At 47.2% G+C, this 22,244-nt stretch overlaps 1 protein-coding gene across 1 annotated transcript in view; it reads left to right on the top strand.

The window, feature by feature from the left end:
- Positions 1-22,244, top strand: part of nalcn (sodium leak channel, non-selective) — a 72,508-nt gene that overhangs the window by 46,997 nt on the left and 3,267 nt on the right. The window contains exons 18-40 of the mRNA XM_027001422.3: positions 7,590-7,726; positions 8,895-9,036; positions 9,325-9,398; positions 11,012-11,113; positions 11,541-11,610; positions 11,752-11,843; positions 12,274-12,396; positions 12,528-12,584; positions 14,282-14,402; positions 15,072-15,203; positions 15,894-16,061; positions 16,231-16,335; positions 16,423-16,529; positions 17,200-17,320; positions 17,415-17,513; positions 17,676-17,769; positions 19,809-19,915; positions 20,008-20,082; positions 20,270-20,389; positions 20,494-20,562; positions 21,142-21,290; positions 21,453-21,546; positions 21,776-21,908. Coding sequence (XP_026857223.2) covers positions 7,590-7,726; positions 8,895-9,036; positions 9,325-9,398; positions 11,012-11,113; positions 11,541-11,610; positions 11,752-11,843; positions 12,274-12,396; positions 12,528-12,584; positions 14,282-14,402; positions 15,072-15,203; positions 15,894-16,061; positions 16,231-16,335; positions 16,423-16,529; positions 17,200-17,320; positions 17,415-17,513; positions 17,676-17,769; positions 19,809-19,915; positions 20,008-20,082; positions 20,270-20,389; positions 20,494-20,562; positions 21,142-21,290; positions 21,453-21,546; positions 21,776-21,908 — 2,491 coding nt within the window. The remainder of the gene's footprint in view (positions 1-7,589; positions 7,727-8,894; positions 9,037-9,324; positions 9,399-11,011; positions 11,114-11,540; positions 11,611-11,751; positions 11,844-12,273; positions 12,397-12,527; positions 12,585-14,281; positions 14,403-15,071; positions 15,204-15,893; positions 16,062-16,230; positions 16,336-16,422; positions 16,530-17,199; positions 17,321-17,414; positions 17,514-17,675; positions 17,770-19,808; positions 19,916-20,007; positions 20,083-20,269; positions 20,390-20,493; positions 20,563-21,141; positions 21,291-21,452; positions 21,547-21,775; positions 21,909-22,244) is intronic.

Below are 22,244 nucleotides of genomic sequence, written 5' to 3'. Positions count from 1 at the left end.
TGGACCGCGGAGCAGGTCGGGGGCTGCGGTCGGAGGGAGAGAGACTCAAAAGGGAGCGGAAGGGACGGCAGAACATTCATTACAGCTTCATTTGCAGAGGACTTCCAAAATGCCATCTGTGCAGGTGAATAATGAAAAAGACAATGCAAGGCTCTCTGTTTTCAAGCCTGGCTTTCCCAGCAGACAGTGGAAAATAATGAGCTCGAAGCTCTCGCGCCCACTAGTGCATGTGTCTGCCTATATGTGTGGGCAGGGTCAGCAGATCAGCAAACGATAAGATGGCACCATCAACATGGGCCCTCCAGCCTGTGCTGTTAATTGCGATATTTTTCTGTCTCAATTTTGCCTTTCTCTTCATTTATCCATCCACATCATGAGCATTGCACGATCATCCGATTGTCCGGATGTAGCTTCGTCCTCCCACGTTGGCCCCGTGTTTGAAATTCCGCCACATGCCTTACTTGCGCAGCAAGGTCGAATTGGATGTCTGAGTCTTGAACTTCGTAAAACATCACCATGTTGCCTGGTGTGTGACGTTTGCCAGGCTTTTCCATCTAACCATGCTGCCATCTAGTGCAGGACCTGCACACATGTTGCCAAATCTGTTTGTATTCAGCGTGCAGGAGGAAGGCATGACGCTGTAGTGCTGATGGTACAGCTCTGGAGCCCACTCAGTCTCACTGTGGGAGACGAGGCAGAGCTGGAATTGTAGAGCTCTGTTGGCGTAAAGCACTCGTCTTGTATAACTTACCGACACAGCTCTGAAATTAGCTCAGAATTTGTGAATAAAAGCCAGAAATGGTAGAAGAGTAAAGAAAACATCTCCTCTTCTGCTGCCAAGGGGGCTGAACTAGCTGCTTCCAATTGCTCAGTCTGGCGCACGGATCAGGAGGGACAGTAAATCTGATCTATGGTGAGTGTTTCTCTCCTGCCCTTGTGGGCATAAAGCACATCTGCTCTTCAGAAAGCCCTAAAGGAGTGTAGCACAGCTCAAACACACCCCCACACAGACATAAGCACACATACACACAGGCTGAAACCCTAAAGAACATTTAGCTGTCTGTTTACACACACACACACACACACATATATATATATATATATATATATATATATATATATATATATATATATATATATATATATATATATATATATATATATATATATATATATATATATATATATATATATGCGCACACAAGCTCTGCTGGATGGGACGGACATATTCATCCTAGCTCCCGTGGTAAGACAAAATCGCTGTTGGGTACAAAGTTCTCAAACCCCAACAACACCCCTCCTCCTTCCGACAGAGCACCTGATCCAGATGTCTGCTGCCCCAGACTGTGTGTGTGTGTGTGTGCGCGCACATGCTCCCATCTTACCTTTTACCTTGACCCAGTTTCCTCCCTGCGATAGCATCAATTTAAACATTTTCTCATGATAGGCTCCGTTTTCCCAGACGAGCCCCAATCCCGCCTAGCCCCAGCGCCGCCTTCCCCATTACCCAGATGTTAAATAAAAGCCACGTTTCGCTCCACCTCCAGCCTGGGCAGCCATGGGCGTCACGCTGGGTGGGGAGCCACTCTGCAGCCCGAATGTCTTCTATGTCACCTTCTGTTTTCCCCCGGAGGGTCCAGGGAGGAACATCGGCCATGCTTGGCTGCCCGCTGCGCTAAGCCGCCTGGCAGCCGGCCTCCTGGGGCCCAGAGGTGCTGCTCTAAGTGGTCTGGGAGTTTATAGCCTGTGCAGCGCTGGCATGCCTCATTAGAGGCTAAATGGGAAGGAAGGAATGACCCCCTGTGCTTCTTATGGAACTCCTACCAGTCTGATGCGCAGGGCAACTGGACGCGTGCTGAATGCTCAGCCAGACAGATGTATGCAGAGCTTTCTGGGGTTCATTCAGGTACTCTCACTCCCTGGAGCTTTACAAATATAATATGATATTTATATCTCAGTCAGGCTCTGTGTTGGTAGTATGTTATCAATTAAAAAAGTAATATAGCATATCAAGAGTATCATATCATAAAGATATAGTAAAATGGGAAGCTAGCAGAGCTGGTAGGAGCAATCATATCACACACACGACTTTCTCCTTCTCTTAAAGTAAAAACACATTTTTTAGTTAAAAGCTCTTCCACCACATTAACTAAATGTCAAGGAGATGGATCATGTGCTTGAAAAGCTATTTTACCCTTCAGCACCATAAAGGTGATGCAGGATGACATATAATATTGGACAACAAAACTTACAAAGCATTAGCTGGGCCTTTAAACTACTTTGTGTTCTGAATTCGAATCTATTTTTAGAATTTGTCTATCATGTTTGGTTTTTAAGTGACTAATGCGGTTTTATTACATTTTATTACATAGGAATGTAATAAAGCTCCACTTTCCTTGGTACCACTTTACACGCTACACGTATTGACATAATGAGTATACTGGAGAGAGAGAGAAGAAAAAAAAACTATAAGTGACAGACAAATTCTGAAAACAAATTTGGATTCAGTGTGCAAAAACATAGTAAAAAGGTTTTTTGTTTTTTTTTGCAGAAAGCAGACAAACTTTTAACCAGTGTAAGCAGAAGGTATGACCAGCAGCGACCCCCGTGTGTAAACGTGAAACCCCTGGGTCTCGGCATTACTGGGATGCCCTCGCGCTCCTCCTTGCCCTGCTGCTCCCAAACATTCCCATCAACTCAGTTACTCTGAAAACAGCGCTGAAGCTGACGAAATCGCGCGCGCACTTTCCCTCGCCTTCGTCCTGCTGTCCTGACGTAACTCCGTCCTCCCAGACGCTGGCCGGCTGAAGGACGAACACCGCACAGCTCGAGCCGTGACGGACAGCGCAGGAATTACGGTCATGGCCCGTTTACAGCGCCTGCACTAGGACAGGAATGCGCTGGCTTATCACCAGGAGTAGAGCGAGGACGATTCTAACGCGTCCTCTGTCCTGGACTAAAGTCTGCAGTCTGTGCGCTGAGTCTCGGGGCCTCCTAAGCACTAGATCTCTGATAACATATGGTAATTCCCTCATCAGCTGAAGTCTCTTGGAAGATGTGTGTGGTTTTGATTTGAGCTGTAACAATATAGGACTCGCTATTGTTCGGGATATTCAGAGCCTACTAAAGCTGCGTGCTGGAGCTCAGTAATCTGAAGTCAGAGGTATTCAAAGTCAGTGCTAACAAGACCCACGCTCCAGTGACATTTAGAGAACCTTTAGCTCACCGCATCTCTGATAGTAGTCATCATCTTCCCGAGATAGTGTTCACGATACCCTATCACTGCTACGACTTACAGATCTTTGTCAGGAAGATTTTGATTCTTCAAAGGTGTGAACAAGTTTTCTGAGATTTTCTAAATGTTCTCTCATTATATGGAGTAGTGACTACCTTTTAACCATCTCAGAAACTCATAAAAGCGGGACAGGATAATGTCATAGGTTCATTTGCAGATTTCTTTGTGGCCAGAATAAATGCCAAACACAAGGCGGGTGTGAGAGCACAATCCATTTGGTATGTGTAACTATAGGTGCTACCAGTACATAATCCACCTTTGTTCAGAACCCCTCCTGCATTTAGACAGCGGCTGACCCACCGGAGCTTATCAGCTACTGTGTTCATGTAATGGCATTCAGCATTTGTCTTTGATGGTCGGTCAGCTGAGGTTGATTATAGAATCTTTGCTTTGAAGGTCTTAAATAAGTATCCATTATCTGCATCTATATATCAGTGTTTATGTGTAAGGATTAAAAGTTTAAGATGTAGCTTGTGGTAAAGGTGAATGCGTGTGAATTCCCCTGGGCGTAGAGGTGACCAGCTGTAGTTGTTTTCCCTGCGTGTGGGTAGATGGCTGGGGCGGCGTTGGACTGTGGAGTTCAGTCGGCCCTGACGCCTGAGGCTCACAGGGAGTCTGCGGAGCTCATCATGCACCCCTGCGTTCCACACATCTGTTAGCAGCGTCTCTCTCTCTCTCTCTCTCTCTCTCTCTCTCTCTCTCTGTTTCTTTCTTCCTTGTTTACTTTCTGTTTTTCTCTGTCTCCTTATGTGATAAAGCTCTGCCACACTCCTCCCACACTATACCTGCCATCTCAGTAGCCGGAGGAAGTTATACCACCTCCAGTAAACAAGACAGAGAGCTGCTCAATTTGGTGCCAGATCTCTCTCTCGCTCTCTCTCTCTCTCTCACACGCACGCACACACACACACACACACACACACACACACGCGCACACACACGCGCACCAGATTTAACACATGACCATATCTAATAATTAACCCAGATATTCCCAAGCATATACACACCATGCATACATAATAGTAACTTAGTTCACTCACACACACCACTACCAGTGAGTGATATGCCTGTGTTTTCATTAGCTGTCTGTTTAGACTTGCTGAACTCAGGCGGTCAGATGGTTAATAGCCCCTGGGGTCGTTTGGGGTGAGGGACTGACGCAGGCGTGCCAGTCCCTCTGCCTTCTCACACGACTCTGGCCATGCAGAATTCATCTCAGCTGCTTTTGTGAATTGTTGCTATTGATCTTAAGAGCCCGGCCTTCCACCGAGGAGGGTGACCTGGAGCAAAAGCTACCGCACAATTTTCCCGAGCCTGAAATGGCAAAGAATGTGTGAAACAGAATGAATGGATCACCTTAATATGTCTGAAGGCCTCCGCATTCATTTCACCTGCTCAGCATCCACAGCCCTGATTCCTGAGCTACGCTACATCCGATTTGTCATTATGAAGATCAGAAGACACACACACACACACACACACACACACACACACACACGCACTCCGGAAACCCGTTATACTGTAAAAAATAAATAAATAAATAAAAAATTGGGCCATAGTAACCATGACCTGTACTTGCTTCAGTAAATCCAGACACAAATGTGGTAAAGATGGTTTTGTGTGTGCATAATGCAGTTAATCCCCTAGCAGTTCACCTGATGGGCACTGGCTGGCATTTATCGAATCGATAAGTTCGCGTCTAGGCTGTGGCCGGAATTCAAACTTTCTTCCCCCCCTGCCCCCCGCTACCGGCACTAAACGGGCATAAACAGGCGAGCGCTACGCAGCAGAACGCAGTGTAGCGGAGCGGCATGGTGGGCTTCCGTTCGGCTGTTTGTTTGGCGGGCAGATCCAGTAGGGAGTATGTGTTCCCACCACTGTATCCACAGTGGTGCGAGACAGGCTGGGCCAGAGCTAATCACAGGCAGCTGCTGAACACAGCACTCAGGTGCAGTGCGCCCGCCAAGCGTACAGCCATCGATTGGGGAATTGGGGAGTGGGGTTCAAACCTGCACTCTTCAACGATGCGGGCGGCGCCAGACAAATCTACATTCTCTCTCTTGTTTTTCTTGTGTTTTGGCTCAGCTGGGTCCCAGTGCTGAAGAGGATGACTGTAGCAGTTTTGAAAGTTTTTTTGTTTTTTTTTTATTAGCGGGTAACATTAGTAAAAGCGGAGATTAAAGACGAGGGTGCAGCCCTTTGCTTCTTCCGGGGTTTCGCTGTGTGTTGTGATCAGTGAGGTGCCAGATCAGTTGCAGTTAGGTAAACAGACACTGTGCAGCCACGTCATTTTGCGTCCGTCCCACAGTGAGTCTCCGGTACACAGACAGCCTGTTGTTGCTGTTGTCGCGTTTTAACAAGATCTCAGATTTTCCGCGAAACGGGAGCTCTGAGATTCTTCTCAGGTGCGTGAAGGCATTCTCAGTGGTTCTCAGACGCTCTGTCGTGTTCCTTTGGTTTGGTCTGAAACCAGAGACGCTGATGAGGCACTGCAGCTGGGCTTTGTACTGCTCGTTGGTCCTGAGGGACTCTCAGCCCTCAAATCACACAAGCTCCATAAGCTGTTTACCAACAGGGTCAAACAGGCATCCGCACTGACTCTCAACACCCCACCCCTCCCGACGCAGTCTTACCGCACCACTGCCAATGACGCTCTGTAGGGGGCGTTTCTGCGCCACAATCTAGCTATTCATTGACACTCAGCTAAGAAAACATAGACCTTTATGTAGAAATATATTGGGAATTGCGGCACTTCCGGGCTTGAACTGAAGCATTCCAGAGGGCAGTAAAGACACGCCTGCCTGTGCCGAGGGAGACGGCTCCCCTGCTCAGTGACGGGCAAAAAAAAAATAGCTTAGCATGTCACCTGTTCATTGTGATCCCTCTTGTTTACGCCCAGACCCTCTCGCTTAAAAGGCACTTTTTCCGTTCCTACAATTGTCTGTGGCGGCCATGCAAACGTGGCCAAAGCCAAGCAGGCCTGCAGCTTGCTACCAACGACGAGTGTTCAGACCCCTAATCAGACATCTGCGGCTTCCGGACAGAGTGTTGCAGTTAAGCAGTTTCCACAAATAATTTTCATAGGTAATTAAATTGATATAATTGGGCACCATAAACTGAGATGTTCCCCTTTGTGTGACCAGTATGTGCAGTTATGCTTGCATGCACTCATATTATGCCGCATGATTATTCTGACCCAAGCTGTCTCGTGAAAATGGGATTTGCCGTTAATTTGCTTTAATGTTATTTTCTTGATGTTATTGTCCTGATTGCTTGGCATGGGGGCTGAGCATAACGGGGGAATTCAGCCTGTGTGTTGCTGCCATCTTTGGACAGGATTTGAGAACAGCAGCGTCTTGGACCGCCGAGCCTGTGCTTTCCAACAGTGGGACTGTGTCAGTAATTCTAAAACGCTGACCTTTAGCTAAGTCACCTTGATTTTCCTGGAATGCAATAATTGTAGGACAGCACACAGTTTGGCATGTAGTCAGTATGTTAAGAAGTGAAACAAGTATTTCTAGGAGGAACCTGAAGCAGTATTTACCCTTTTCTTAGGCAGTAATGGGAAATGAATGTTATAGAAGAGCATCAAGCCAAACACAGAAGGGAATGCAAAGCCATCAGTTGGCGTAGGGTGCAGAACATCATTTACTGTTTTTGGAAGCAGACACACTTGGACCTCATGTCTGCACTGAAAAGATTATCTAAGCGTCTCTTTGTAATATCCACAATAAAAAGTGAATGCGCTTCAGATCCCCCTGAGACTGTGTCTCCTCTGACTGTCTGGCAGTAGAAGGATGAGTGATAAGGATAAGTGAGCTACTCAAGTGCACAGTGCTAATCAGTAATAGCCTTTGTACTATCTGTTGGAACTAGGGAATGATAAAAAGTTTCCTCACAGTGGACTACAACACACTAAACTCTTTCCTTACTACATAGTTGCATGGTTCATGCAAGCTCCCTTTTCAATACACAGTATCCTACAACACACCATCCCCTTCGAATACCCCCTGGAACATTCTGCTCACACTTAATGATGCTTAAGTTGATATCTTTTGTGTATTAAAACTATGATTTTCTTGAAAAGATGTATTAGAATCCCTTATATGAATAAAAACTGCTGAACGCACCAATCTGCTTAAACCCTTCTGTGTGTAAAGGAAAACATTTTGACCCTGTCTCCATGCTGAACCAAAACAGTCCCTGCCCAGGCCACAGTGCTCCAAAAATAAATGTTCCATACATGCCTTCTGTTGTTCCACCCGAAATGAGTTTGTGTTTACACACTTTGCAGTTGAAGCAGAGCGAGGCCAACGCTGACACGAAAGAGAAGCTTCCTCTGCGTCTGCGCATCTTTGAGAAGTTCCCCAACAGACCACAGATGGTGAAGATCTCCAAGCTGCCATCAGACTTCACAGTGCCCAGGATTAGGTACTGTGTGGAACCACGTTCCCTGTCAGGTCCCATTGCTGATGCGTATAAAATTACTCCGGTAGTGTCCATTTTTTACTTTTAGGTTTCCTTATAGACACAACCAGGTAAATAAAAAAACAAACAAGTTATTTTTAAAGTTATTTGGCAACAGAGAGGCGCATCCTAAAATCAGTGCACATCTTGAATACAGTAAAGTTTTCAATCAAGACCTAGTCAGAAATCTCTGTATTCTAATAGGCTCAGATGTCACCTTTAAACACATCAGTTTCTGTCATAAAATATAGCTAGAATCAAAGGCTGAATGACCCACGTAGATCTAGAGAAACTCCTGCATGCTTTTATCTCCAGATGGGTGGACTACTGTGATAATCTCCTAATTGGATTCCCCCAAAAAACCATTCGACGCTTACTGTTAATTCTGAAGGCGTCTGTGAGAGTTTTAGCCAGGGCAAAGATAACAGAGTTCAGTTATAGAATCTCTACACAGGCTTCCAGTTAGTTACAGAATTGACTTTAAAGCACTAAAGCACTACTACTAATCTACAAATCGCTGAGTAAAAGGCCCATGTATGTCTGTGTGTCCATAGATTTCTTAGATCTATGGACACAAACCAGTTTGTAGAGCCTAGAATTCAAACCGAACATAGAGAAGCAGCATTTAGCATATACACTTAGCAAATGTAGCAATTTTTAAATCCATGTCAAAAACGTTCTGTTCTGTTCTCTCATGTTTATAGGTGAGCTCATGGACAATATCTAACAGTCATTAATGCTGTTATTGTATTATTTTATTATTGTACTTTTGCACTTTTATGTACTTTTATGTATTTTTCCTCAGGTAATTTATGTTAAAATGTCATTTAATTACTTTAACTGTTTGCTATTTAAATCAAATAATTAACAGTAACAAAATGTAACAACATGGGATTGCATGGACACATTACTGAACACTATTTTGTGGAATTACTTTTAGAAGATTATCGTAATGTTTATAAGTGATGACCTCATTCTCTCTGCATTTCTTAATGCATACTTATTCACAGTATGCAGGGTTATGCTTTTGTATGCTTATATCTGTGTGTGTTTGCAACACACACACACACACACACACACACACACACACACACACACACACACACACACACACACACACACACACACACAGGGAAAGCTTCATGAAGCAGTTCATCGATCGTCAACAGCAAGATCCCAGCTGTCTGTTCCGCAGACTTCCGTCTGCATCCTCTTCTTCCTGTGACCACTCCAAGAGGTCAGCCATCGAGGACAGCAAGTACATTGATCAAAAGGTACCACAGCACGTTACGGCACCCTGCCCCGAACCCCCAACCCACCGTCTCCTTGCCCCATCGTGAAATATGTTAAATAACAGGCACAGAAATTCTGCCCAGAGTAACCGGATGAATTTTAGCTGCTTGCAGTATCTTTAGAACTAAACCTTTGTTATGCTTTCTGCCAGTGGTAATTCAGAGATGCACACACTCAGACTGCGCCCCATGTTGACCTCAGAGGGCAGCGTGTCTCCTGTGTGTTGCTTGCTCTCTAAACATTTTTCTCTCGACTCCCCCCCCCCCCAGCTGAGAAGGTCAATTTTTAGCATCCGTGCTCGCAACCTCATGGAAAAGGAGACAACTGTCAATAAAATTCTGAGGTGAGTTTGAAAACTCGGAACACGTCATCCCACTCTGAGCTTCCAAAGCTTCACTGAATGAATCTAGATCCTATTTGCGCTTACATGGTCAAAGTATTCAGTTTTAAGTATTAGGAATTTTGGCCAGAATATGGATTACGTGATGCTCCATGAAATGCTGTTCCAGATTAAAAACAGTGGAGCATTGCTGTGGTTGTCTGGCACGCACTAGCTCCAAATCCATTATAATGATAATCTGTTTTTTGGGTTTGACACTGTAAGGCTCTCAAAGTGCACTTGCCGTCCAGCCAATCGTGGGTCGGGACAGATGACGGAGTTTCTGTCTCTGGACCCTTTGTAGGTCACCTGTCAGCAGGAATAACCTAATTAATAATTAAAAGTTTGGCGGCAGTTTGAGCTTGCTAGTTACTGCTGCCAAGCTGCGTCCCAGTCTATGCCAGGCTGTGACTCTGCTCCCTTCTGATGCTGCCCCCCCCCCCCCCCACACACACACACACACACTCCTCTTTAACTGCCAGACAGCACATCAGCAGCCATCCCACGTCGTCTGTCTCCACCGTCTGGACACACACACACACACACACACACACACACACACACACACACACACACACACACACACACACACACACACACACACACACATACACACAGGCACTCACGCGGGCAAGTATAAATAAGGGTGACACATTCTTTGGAGGCCCAGATTGTCATTAGCTGCATTATGGTACATGACTCCGCCATTAATGGGCAGCAAAGCAACAGCAGTGAGCAGTGGGCTGGCGGGCTGAAGGACCATGGGGGGCAGCGGTGTACGCACGCGCCTCCGGCTCGCCACCTCCCTGGCCGCCAGACAGCAGAGACGCGGCAGCACAGTAACCGTCCATGCGCTGAGCCAGCGACCGACGAGAAAACATCAGTGATCAGTGTACTGCTCGTTTCCTCATTGATGACTCTGGGCTTCGCTCCAGAAAGAAACCAACCACTTTGACCCAAGGCTTGCACACATCACAACGCGTCTCGGGAAAAGCCTTAAAGTCACAGAGCAGAAAAGTGCCAGTGCCATTCCTCTACTCTCTTCTCTCAAGTCATGCTTCACATTCCGTGCTCTATATTTTTTTTGTCTGGGCTAAAAATGGATTAATTAGTTTTTCCTCACAGCAGAGGACTGGCCCCTTGGACCTGCTCCCTACCTGTGCTACTCACTGGATGCTAATAAGAGCCATCTGCCATGCAGTGTGTGTCTGCCGAGCCTCATGACGACAGAGCAGCACGCTGGCCTAGCACTGCTCTGATCTCTATAGGCGATGCCAACGCACAGACAGCGGCAACTTCAAAAGCTGCTTATTCTGAAAAATACTGAATACACTGCCGCATAAAGACTTAACAAGATGGCATGCTGTGAATCAAGACACGTTACCCTGTTATTTGACGTTTTATGTGAGAAGGGTTGGCCCTGGGTGTCTCCCTGATCTTTCAGTAATTAGTTTATTTACGAGCCTGTTTGAGAGAGGAAAAACCTGCCTTTTGGAGGTTTGTGGTGGTGTGCTGACTGGGTGTGCACGGGGTGGAGAGCGCGCGCACTCACGTCGCCCGCTGTGTTGTGGTCACAGGGCGTGCACCCGGCAGCGCATGCTGAGTGGCTCGTTTGACGGCCAGCCGACCAAAGAGCGCTCCATCCTCAGTGTCCAGCATCACATTCGCCAGGAGCGCAGGTGAGACCGCTAAAGCACGTTCCGCACACACACACACACACACACACACACACACGAGTGCGCACATATACGTGCCCACACATATGCACGCATGCACATACATACAGAATGCGCACACACAAAAACACACGCGTCTTGCGTGCGACTGAAGTCGCAGAGGATGCAAAGGGTCTCTCTTTATATGCCGTTATATCCTAAAGGTCTCATCTTTTTATGTGGTATTATGTCCTATAATCGTGTTTCACCCTAGAAGGCTTTGCAGAGTTATTTTGACAGCAGCGCTCCTTCGACTCTGGGAGATACCCTCGCCGCTGTTCCTGGTTCAGTGGCGGATGTGAACAGGAATGCGCCCGGGTGAACGGAGTGACAGTGATTGCGTTCACACCAGTGTGGGGCTGAGCATGGGAATCTGATCTCGTTGGCTCAGGTCTCTCAGGCATGGATCCACCAGCCAGAGGATCAGCAGAGGCAAATCTCTGGAGACGCTCACCCAGGATGTGCGTATACACCCCCCAAACCACACACACACACACACACACACACGCACACGGATATGTGACTTGTGTACCGATGCGCCGCGAGAAGGCTGAAGTATCGGTGCAGCATGCCTGAGCTTCCCTGTGTGTGGTTCCTCGCAGCACTCTAGCACGGTGCGCTACCGCAACGCCCAGAGGGAGGACAGCGAGATCAAGATGATCCAGGAAAAGAAGGAGCAGGCTGAGATGAAACGGTAGAGCGGTGCGCTCGGCCCCCTCCTCGGTCTGCCTCTCCGCCGCGCAGAGCTAATCCTCTCCACAGTGCACCTCTTCAGCCACATCTCCCTAAAGCCATGCTGCATTAGCGGATGTGCATTTTTAAAGTATGAGCACGTAGGGTGTATTACCCAGGTCTGCTGTTTTTGTTGCTGTTTGGTTGGTCAGCTGTTCTCATGCTATCTGGTCTCTACAATGTTAGCTTGAGGGAACGGGGATATTTAAAGGGCGATCGGCTGTAGTCTGTCAGCAGATTTCTTGGGATTAACCCACACACACCCCCCTCTAACAGAGCAAACTGCCTACCTCAGCGCATGCGGCCTGGCAATTACGCATTCGCTCCTCCACCATAAGAGGAGTGCGGTGGCGCTACTTGGACGTCGCTGACTGATTGTGTTTTCATATCAGAAAAGTCCAAGAAGAGGAACTGAGGGAGAACCACCCGTACTTTGACAAGCCGCTCTTTATAGTCGGGCGAGAGCACCGCTTCCGGAACTTCTGCCGGATGATCGTGCGGGCCCGCTTCAACGCGTATGGCCCGTGACCCCTTCGGCCCCTCTCCCACACGCTTCAGCATGCACACACCTGATTGTTTTCAAGACATTTTTTTCTGTCTTTTTGCTGATTACTGTGGTGTTCACGAATTTGTTTTTGATGAACAGGTCAAAAACAGATCCCACGACAGGAGCTGTGAAAAGCACTAAATATCATCAGTTATAGTAAGTGGTAATCTCTCCTGGCTGTCTGACACTTGGTTACTAGCGTTATAAAACACTTGGAAGGAGCTCTTATAGTTCGTACACATGTTTTAAAACCTATGGAGGATAAAGACACAAGCCTATTGTATCGTCATCCTCTGTAGGTTTTAAAACGTGTACGAACTATAAGAGCTCCTTGTAAGTGTTTTATATGTGTTTTTGTTTCCGTTGTGATCCACAGTAGGATAGAGGAAAGGGCAAATGATAAGGAACAAGACTGATATCTAAACATTAGATGTACAGAAGACAAAAAATAAAAAAACAACCCTCAAACTGAAAAATCTGTACAGCTAATGAACTATTTTTAAGTGGTCCTCAAATACTTTCAAATACTTTGGCAGTTTGTTCTGTAAGCTCCCAGCGGCACACAGAAATATATTATTACCCATGTCTTGAATTTGTAAAGAATAAAATTAGTACCCCTGTGTAATTACGAACTTACTCTGAACTCCTTTTAAACCTTCTGTTTCCTAATCTATTATGTCTGGTTTGTAAATGAACGACCTGCAAATTCCTTTTTCAAAAGACTTGGTGATGCAAGAAAACCAAAAAAGGCATGTATAATGAAAATAAGTCCATAGATAATACCCCAGATAAACGCTAAAGAGTATCGATAGCTAAAAGATCTTACTTTCTTGCTAAACACTTTATCCTTTTATTTACCATAGTTCACCATTTAAACCCATTTAAACCCATCTTTTCACAATTTAAATAACTATCCAGTTGATAACCTTGGTAATTCACTAATTACTACATTGTGATCAAATTGGTATCCATGTATCACATAATCACTTCCAAATTTTGTAACCTTGGTCATTTAGCCAATTCCAGTAACAATGCCATTGTCAGTCTTTAATTTGATCAGTACAGTCAGATGAATAGTTCTTTAAGAATTGGTGATCAGTGAGGTTGGTGATTGCTAATGCAGATCTTATACATGACAAAAATATATGACAGAGAGATCTATAACCAGAGCTCTTTTTCTTCGAAACATACATCTCCAACAAATATCTATCCTCAACTAAAATTAAAAATCACTGTGATCAGGGCATTTATGAGTTCCTAGTTTCCTTCAAGCATATACAGTTCCTAATTTTTTGGAATCACTGAGATTACTGTACCATGTTGCATGCCTTGACGGCATTTGCCCTTGATTTATACGATTGCTCTGTCTATGACCTTCACCAAACTGAAAATAGGATATTGTTATATTTCTTTTGGGGAAAGGCACACATCTCAATCATTTCGATCACTGAGGGATATGCTTGTTGGGAGAAATGAGAACGAAATTCATGTGAGAGTCTTCTGACTTTAAATGCTGTGAGAATCCACATAGTTGTTGTTAGCAGATTAGCGGTATGAATCTGGTGTTGTGGAGTCGTCTGTGAAGGCTGAGAGTTACATAAGGGGACTTATTCAGTCCAGTTCCTTAAGTAGGCTGATAACCTTTGAATTTATTCTGTGTGAACCGTGTGTGCGTGCGTGTGTGTGTGTGTGTATGTATGTGTGTGAGCGCGTGCATGTTTGTGTGTGTGTATGCGTGTGTGTGTGTGTGTGTGTGTGCATGTGCATGCGTGTGTGCATCTGTGTGTGTATACATGCATCTCTGTGTGTGCGTCTGTGTGTGTGTGGTGGGCGTGTGTGTGCTCCCTCATCAGTGATCTGCTGGGCTTGGTCACATATCTGGACTGGGTGATGATCGTGGTGACCATCTGCTCCTGCATCTCCATGATGTTTGAGTCTCCCTTCACCAGAGTCATGCATGCCCCTACGCTGCAGGTAGCAGCACCTTCAATTACCGTTTCCACATTTTTTTGGGTCTCATTCTTTGTCTTGATTGCCTTGTGTAGTGACCACCTTTGATTGCCATTTCCACCAATTTGAACACTTGAAATATTTTGTCGTTGATTTGGCGGACACTGGAACTAGCGCAGCACGTCACACTGAAAGTCGCTGAAAGTCGTTAGTGAGCCCTTATTCTGAAGCTCCCACTCACGCGGTAACGAGGCAGGAAGATGGCTGCAGAAGAAACCCGCTTGTCTGGATTCTTCTGTTTCAAGACGTCTCAAGACATCCTCCTGTCCTGCAGCCAGACAGCGCCGGGGCAGCTGTAGGAAGCGTGATGAGAGGGAGAGCACTTCTTAGAGAGAGCCACTCTGCTCTTCAGCGCGGGGTCCTTTCAGCGCAAAGCCTGGTTTTCCTGCGGCTGTTAACGAACTCGCGGTGGAGGGACCCTACTGCGTTCTCTTTATGGTTGTGGCACAAATATAAGTGGCCATTAATATCCATAAAATACGATGATATTTGTTTATTTGTTTTACAGTTGGTCCGCGACCTCGTTATGGATAACATTTCATGGAATATTCATATGTTGTAATTATACTATTCATATACTACAGAATGTTTGAGTTGAGGTCCAAAGTGTGTTGGATGCTTGCCTGTGTGCAGATAGCGGAGTACGTGTTTGTCATCTTCATGAGCATCGAGCTGACTCTGAAGATCATGGCAGACGGCTTGTTCTTCACCCCCACTGCAGTAATCAGGGACTTTGGCGGCGTCATGGACATTTTCATCTACTTAGTAAGAGTCTGTCCCTTTCCCTACCTCGCAGAGTTCATGCTTTTGCAAAGACTTCTCTTTGATTAGTCTTACGAGTGGGAGCGCTGCTTTGACTAAACTTTTGAATACTGCCCCTTAACGGCTGCAAAACATTTAATAGCATTCCCCCAGAATCATCAATTATTTCCTTTTTAATACGAGTTATATTTGAGCCCCAGCAATGAAAATCCCCTTTTTGTTGTCGTTATTGTAGTTATTGATTTTGTACAACTTTTATATTAAAATTACATTTAAATCCTAATTATGGTTTATTTACTTACCTTGTTCATGTGGGCAAGCGACATTATTGTTTTTATTTTGTAGAATGAGGAAAAACAGTAAACATGTTTTTGTTTTTGTTTTGTTTTGTCCATTTGTCCTTCATACTAAATCATAACTACTACGTGCGTCATTTGACGCACTTTTATTAGAAATGCCATGCACTGGCAGACTGCAGCACAGGTACAGTGTGTGCCAGCCAGGCTATAACCCTTCGTATGTGAGCATGATTGGCTGGATGTTTCTGAGTGGCAGTCCACTCTAAACCCAGCAGCGACGATAACGCGTGCCAATGCGACGCAACCAGTGGGTGCTGGACACGCCTGTCCCAACGAGACTCAACGACGTTGGCTCTTCTTCCTCTTTGTCTGCATCTCTGCCCTGGCGCGGCAGGTCAGCCTGATCTTCCTGTGCTGGCTGCCCGAAGATGTGCCCCCGGAGTCGGGCGCCCAGCTCCTGATGATGCTGCGCTGTCTGCGTCCGCTGCGCATCTTCAAGCTGGTGCCACAGATGAGGAAGGTGGTCCGGGAGGTCCTCAAAGGCTTCAAGGAGATCTTTCTGGTGAGGACAGGTTAACACCCCCAACCCCCAGGAGTGCCAAAATGCTGCAGGAGTTGCTTCAGTGACATGCTAACCCCGTAATTGCGTAGATGTCTGCATGAGTACGTCGTGACGATCGGCGGGAATGCTCGCCTGCTCTCAAACGTTATGTCCAACTTCTTTTGCGCAGGTCTCTATTCTTCTTCTGACACTCATGCTGGTGTTTGCGAGCTTTGGGGTACAGCTCTTTGCAGGGAAGCTTGCCAAATGTAATGATCCTCATATCGGTGAAGAGGTAGGACAGGGTGCCTCCTTCTGCTCCAGTGTGTCTCGGAACGTGCCAGCCTTGAGCCGCAGTTTTCTCTCCGCTTTGTCCTTGCAGAAAGACTGCCACGGCATCTTCAGAATTAACGTCAGCATCTCCAAAAACCTGAACCTGAAGCTCCGGCCAGGAGAGACGAAACCCGGATTTTGGGTGCCAAGAGTGTGGTACAGACTCCCACCTCCAGACAGAAACAGTCCCACATGTTCAGATTCGTGGTGTATAATTATAGCACACATGCACTGTAGCAATAGCGGATATGTAGCTGGTGTAAGCGATTACCGAAAGACTTCAGTGACCTGCCAGGCAAAGAGTGTCCATACTGAAAGAAGCTAGCAATGAAGTCCCATTAGTACCGGCTCTATAATGACAGCCGTGGACTGATGGATGCTGCCCTCACATTACTGCAGTTTAGTTGGCCTGTTCTGTCAGAGCTCAGTGTGTCAGCGTTACTCTAAAAGATGTGCTTTAACAGCTGGCATTTAACAGCTGGTGACTGATGTCTCCATTCACCTGCAGTGTAAGCGCCTTTCTTAACACACTTGTACAGTATGTAGCACTCATATCTTTACTCTGTAGTATGCATACAGTGACTTGGATGTAGTTGTTACTCATTTTTAAGGTTATATGAGGTCCCATCGAATGCCATCATGCAGATTATTCAATTAATGCAACACCTACCTGTCTGCTGGACAGTTACATAAAAAAGGAATCGCTGAACAGGCTGTTTAGTGTTTCCCTTTTTTTATTAACCTTTCACCAGATAAAACAGTGCAGTTTGATTTGTATGGTTCTTTGCCAAGGGCTCACCAAAGGCAGCTGCTAAACTGTTTCCAGGGCGAACCCTCGCAACTTTAACTTCGACAACGTGGGCAACGCCATGCTGGCTCTGTTTGAGGTGCTGTCTTTGAAAGGCTGGGTGGAGGTGAGAGATGTCATCATACACCGAGTGGATCCGGTAAGTGTCCGCCTGCCTGCCCCAAGCCCCCAGTAATCCCTCAAACCCGCCTGAGCCAAGCAGCGACTGTTCTGGCGTTCTCCTCTTCCCACAGACCCATGGCATCTACATCCACGTGTTTGTCTTCCTCGGCTGCATGATTGGACTGACTCTGTTTGTGGGCGTTGTGATAGCAAACTTTAATGAGAACAAGGTACGCCAAGCTCACGGTCTGTAGCACAAGCTCTGAGTGGAGTTTTCATGCGATGTTTCTGCAAGTTCGCCGATACGCCGCATCAGAACCGAAACGCTAGCCACAGTTATGTTCTGTGTGACGATTTGGGGCATTTTATCTAACCTGGAAGTGTTTGTCCAGGGAACGGCTCTGCTCACAGTAGATCAGAGGAGATGGGAGGATCTGAAGAGCAGACTGAAGATTGCTCAGCCACTACACCTCCCCCCACGCCCAGGTCTCTCCTCCCTCCTTCTCTCCCCCGCCCTCTCCTTCCTGCTCTAAACATAGGAGTCGCTTGCCTCGACGTGGTGTTCCTCTGACATGTGCTAAGAGTGCAGCGGAGGGGGAAACAGTGTGTGGATGGATGACGTGTTTGGCCATTCCGCCTCACCCCCCCTAGTGCAGCCTCGTTTCCCTTACTGGGAGTATTTCTCTTTCTAGCTCACGCTTGCTCTGTCTCTACGCTAATGAGTTCTCTCTGAACTCTGAGTGAGGCTGAGAGAGCGTTTAATCGGCTCTCCTCTGCCGTGCTGGCGACTGAGTCACGTTAGGCATTCACAGTGCCCCCCTTTCTTGGAGACAATTACACACCGATGAGGAAAAACCCCATTTAGCTGCAGAATGGAAGTTGCAGACATGCGTGTCCCAACATCGTGTGCCCTGACGTCCCCTCGGGCTCCCCAGGTGCCAGAAGGGGACAGGTGCGTCCCGGCACATCTTCCGAAGTCTCCCACAAGAGCACCGAGGAACCACTTATTGGATCTCCAACCCTGCCTTTCGCCCAGCGAAGCCTCTCCACAGCAGAGAACGTTTACGCCCATCACGCCTGAATAAAACAGGGGTCAGGGTCCAGCTCAGTGAAGAACATGTGCTCCGTAGATGCACAAAACAAACAGAATTAACAGAATAAGCAGAGCAGAGTCTGCTGAAAAACAATTTGTCATCCGATCCAACACGAAGCAACAGTAAACGCTTCTAAAGTCCGTCAGTCAGTGCTCTCGATAAGCTACATAGCTGTTTTTGTCTTACTGCCTCCACGATGCTGTTCCTTTGAATCAGTGGCTTTATTGAGACGCGGCAAGACGAGACTAAATTAGAAGCAGGCAGAGGTTCATTTCGGCAGCTGCGCTGTGCCGTGGACGTCTCGCAGTCACTTGGGCGGCCTGTGCAAAGCCTCTTTCCAGTAAGTCATATTCCACTTCAGTCAAGCAAACTCCCCGCACCTGTGAGGCAGACGAAAGGGGGAAAAAAAACGATGCCTTAGCGAGTAACGCCAGTGACCCAGGCGGCATTGGTTATCTGCTCAGACCTGCTTCAGAAAAGAAGGCCTGAACTCAATGTGTCTGGCTCGCTCGCTGCACAAGAGTACCCGGCAGAAATGATGACACGGCGCATTTTCCGAACAAGCCGTGTACTGAGTGTACTAACAGAATAAGCAGGCTTTGAGTGCAAAGTATTCCATTTAGACGACGTTAACAGAGAACAGGCTGAAGTAAATTGACTGGATTAGATAGCCAAGCTATACCATAAAATGTTGCGAGTAATTTTAGAGCTAGGAAATACACGAATGACATAATATCCCAGAATTGTGTAGCCTCATCTGTTATTATGATATTATGATACTTATTGCATAATTTGCTGCAGTCCTACCGCGGTTTCTCCATCCTGGTAGCCCAGGCACAGCGGAATGGCGGAGTAACCCGCCAGCGACATTTGCTACAAATGCTCGTTGTCTTAACTCCACTGGGACGCTAGCTTTAAGCCATCCGGTCCAACTGGGCAAGTTGCTCTGAACTAAGGCTTCACACATCACTAGCTAGCTAGGTTAGTTAGCATGGAGGATCTGGAGCGGCGAGTAAATGCTGGTCTGCAGAGTAGGCAGCTCGTACGTGCTATCTATCATAACAGTGCTGGACTTATCCAGCAGTCAGGCACCATATGATAAAACGTCTTGAGCAACGTCTTTGCTTCAGTGGTGGGCAGTTTCTAGTTAGCAGTTTCTCTCGATGCGCTCCTATTTTTACTCTCTCTCCTGTTGCTGTTGTTGTTATCCTCTCTTCCCGTGGCTGATGCTCAATGCACAGGATTCGCTACTCACACATGAACAAATGAGGATAGAATACATTATTTAATACATAATTTAAAACTTCCATATGATTTTTATAGGTTTTTTCTTTTTACTAAGAATGCAATACAATAGCCAAACCCTTCCAAATAAAAGTAATTTCAAAAACACATCGCAGAAAAGTCCAATGCTTTCTTTTCTCTTTGTAGAAAATGGTGGCCTCCGGGCAAAGATGTATGACATCACCCAGCATCCTTTCTTCAAGCGGGGCATAGCAGTGCTGGTCTTAACCCAGTCTGTTCTCCTCTCCGTTAAGGTGGGTGAAGCCCTTCACTAAGCATCAGTCTCAGTCAGGATTCTGAAATTCGGGACTGCGGTCCAGTGTTCCTTCTCTGGCGTCTATTTCAGTGGGACGTCAATGAAGCGGTGACAGTTCCGCTGGCAACCATGTCTGTTGTTTTCACCTTCATCTTTGTCCTGGAGGTAAAGACGCTGCACTTCCGGATCTTATATCGTTATTAAATGGATGTTTGTGACAGTCCTCTGGATCTGCAGTGCCTGTGTGCCGAGCTGCTCTGTAGCTGTTCTGCGCGGTGCTAAACATTGAGAAAGCATTTAATTTAACTGTGACTGCCAGGTGGTCAACACTGCTGGCACCCTCTGTTGACAGGTGACTATGAAGCTGATAGCCATGTCACCGGCTGGGTACTGGCAGAGCAGGAGAAACAGATATGACCTGCTGGTCACGTCACTTGGGGTCATATGGATCATCCTACACTTCGCTTTACGTGTAAGGGGTGATTTCCGTGGGATTTGACTCCAAGTGTTCATCATGGCACGATAAATCAGTAAATTCCTCTTGCTAATGTCAATACTTTCCGGTTTCTCCTTCAGAATGCCTATACCTACATGATGGGCACTTGTGTGATTGTGCTGAGGTTTTTCACTATATGTGGAAAGCACGTGAGTATAACTTTTCATCGGTTCACGTCACATGGCACAGTTATGGTACGTGTCTGCTTTATTACCGCATAGGGCTCAGAACAGCGATGGCCTGCGACAGCCGGTGTTCCGAGGGCCAGGCGAGGTACATGCTGTGTCCTGTATAACTCCACCTCAGACACGGGAAGAAAAGGCTAAAATAGGAGCAGTCAGGCATTCTTTTTTTTCTGCAGCTGCACTGTGCCGTGACCGTCTCGCAGTCGCGGTGTCACTGGTGTCACTGGTGTGACTGGCGTGAGGGCGGTCTCCGGAAAATAACATCTTGTGCATTAAATGAAGAAGATCGCCTTCTTTTTTTCTTGCTTTCTTCTTGTGTCGTGCCTACACAGTGCCGTCTGCGTAGATGGAAGTAACTGAATGAGTAGAAAGGTTTTTCTTAGCTCCGGGCTCTGGGCGGATCCGACGGCGTGGGCAGGTACGCGCCGCCGCTCGGCCCGCTCCCCGTCGGATCTCCGCTCAGACCTGTGCGAGAAGAGACGCCCCGCGCTCGGCCAGCTGACGCCCCCGCTGCCCCGCGTAACCCGCGGCCCGTGTGCACAGGTCACACTGAAGATGCTTCTGCTGACCGTGGTGGTGAGCATGTACAAGAGCTTCTTCATCATCGTGGGCATGTTCCTGCTGCTCCTCTGCTACGCCTTCGCGGGCGTTGTGCTCTTCGGCACCGTAAAATACGGCGAGAACATCAACAGGTACGCCAGGCCCTCCCGTGCTAGCCGGCTCCCGCGGCGACGCGGGTGGCGGAATTCTCAGATGTCTTTTTTACCTCGCTGGTGCCCGCTGACTTTTTCTTTTTTCTCCACCCCCTCTCCTTCATCTCTCTTCTGCTTGCTTCCTTTCTCTCTGCCTGTCAGGCACGCAAACTTCTCCACTGCCGGGAAGGCCATCACCGTACTGTTCCGTATCGTCACAGGTGAAGACTGGAATAAGATTATGCATGACTGCATGGTAAGCCCACAGACGACTCCCGTTAGCGCGCTGCCTCCCGGGCCACGTCTCTCCGTGTTTCGGCAGCGGAGTTGGGCATGGGTAGCTTTTCAGGTTCCCATAAAGATTAATGAGAGCCATCTGCCTGCGTCCCGTTCTGTGGTGACGAGCAGCTCAGCAGAGCGCAGCCGTCGCTGGGCCCCGTGCACTGAGCGTGCGCGTGTGTGTGTTTCCCGGTCCTGCTCACCAGGTGCAACCTCCCTTCTGCACGCCAGACAAGCACCGCTACTGGGAGACGGATTGCGGTAACTACGCCGGCGCGCTGGTCTACTTCTGCTCCTTCTACGTCATCATCGCCTACATCATGCTCAACCTGCTCGTGGGTGGGTGCGCGCCGCTCAATTTCCTCTCTCATTTCCTCCTCTGTGCCAACTGGCTGGACCGGCTAATGAAGTGCGCCCCCACAACCCCTCTGAACGCCGCGTGCATTATTAGCACCTTCGGCCCTCGCGGTGATTAAGTTTCCTCCTCTCGGAGATAGACTGATCATCTCATTTCAGGATATTACCTATTCGGGACCGCAGCCTGGCCCGTCTCTGTGCGTGTCTGTACTGTAGGGTTCAGGAGTTACGTCTATGCTTTTGCATTAAAGAAAAAAAATATGTAATTTAAACGACGTTTCAAAACAGGTCCGTGAGGGTCGAGGGAACGTTTCGCGT

This window comes from Electrophorus electricus, chromosome 9, assembly GCF_041902795.1.
Source record: "Electrophorus electricus isolate QZ-2024a chromosome 9, ASM4190279v1, whole genome shotgun sequence".
In the NCBI taxonomy this organism is placed as follows: domain Eukaryota; kingdom Metazoa; phylum Chordata; class Actinopteri; order Gymnotiformes; family Gymnotidae; genus Electrophorus; species Electrophorus electricus.
The sequence above is the reverse complement of the archived record's forward strand: the minus strand, read 5'-3'. Positions and strand labels throughout refer to the sequence as shown.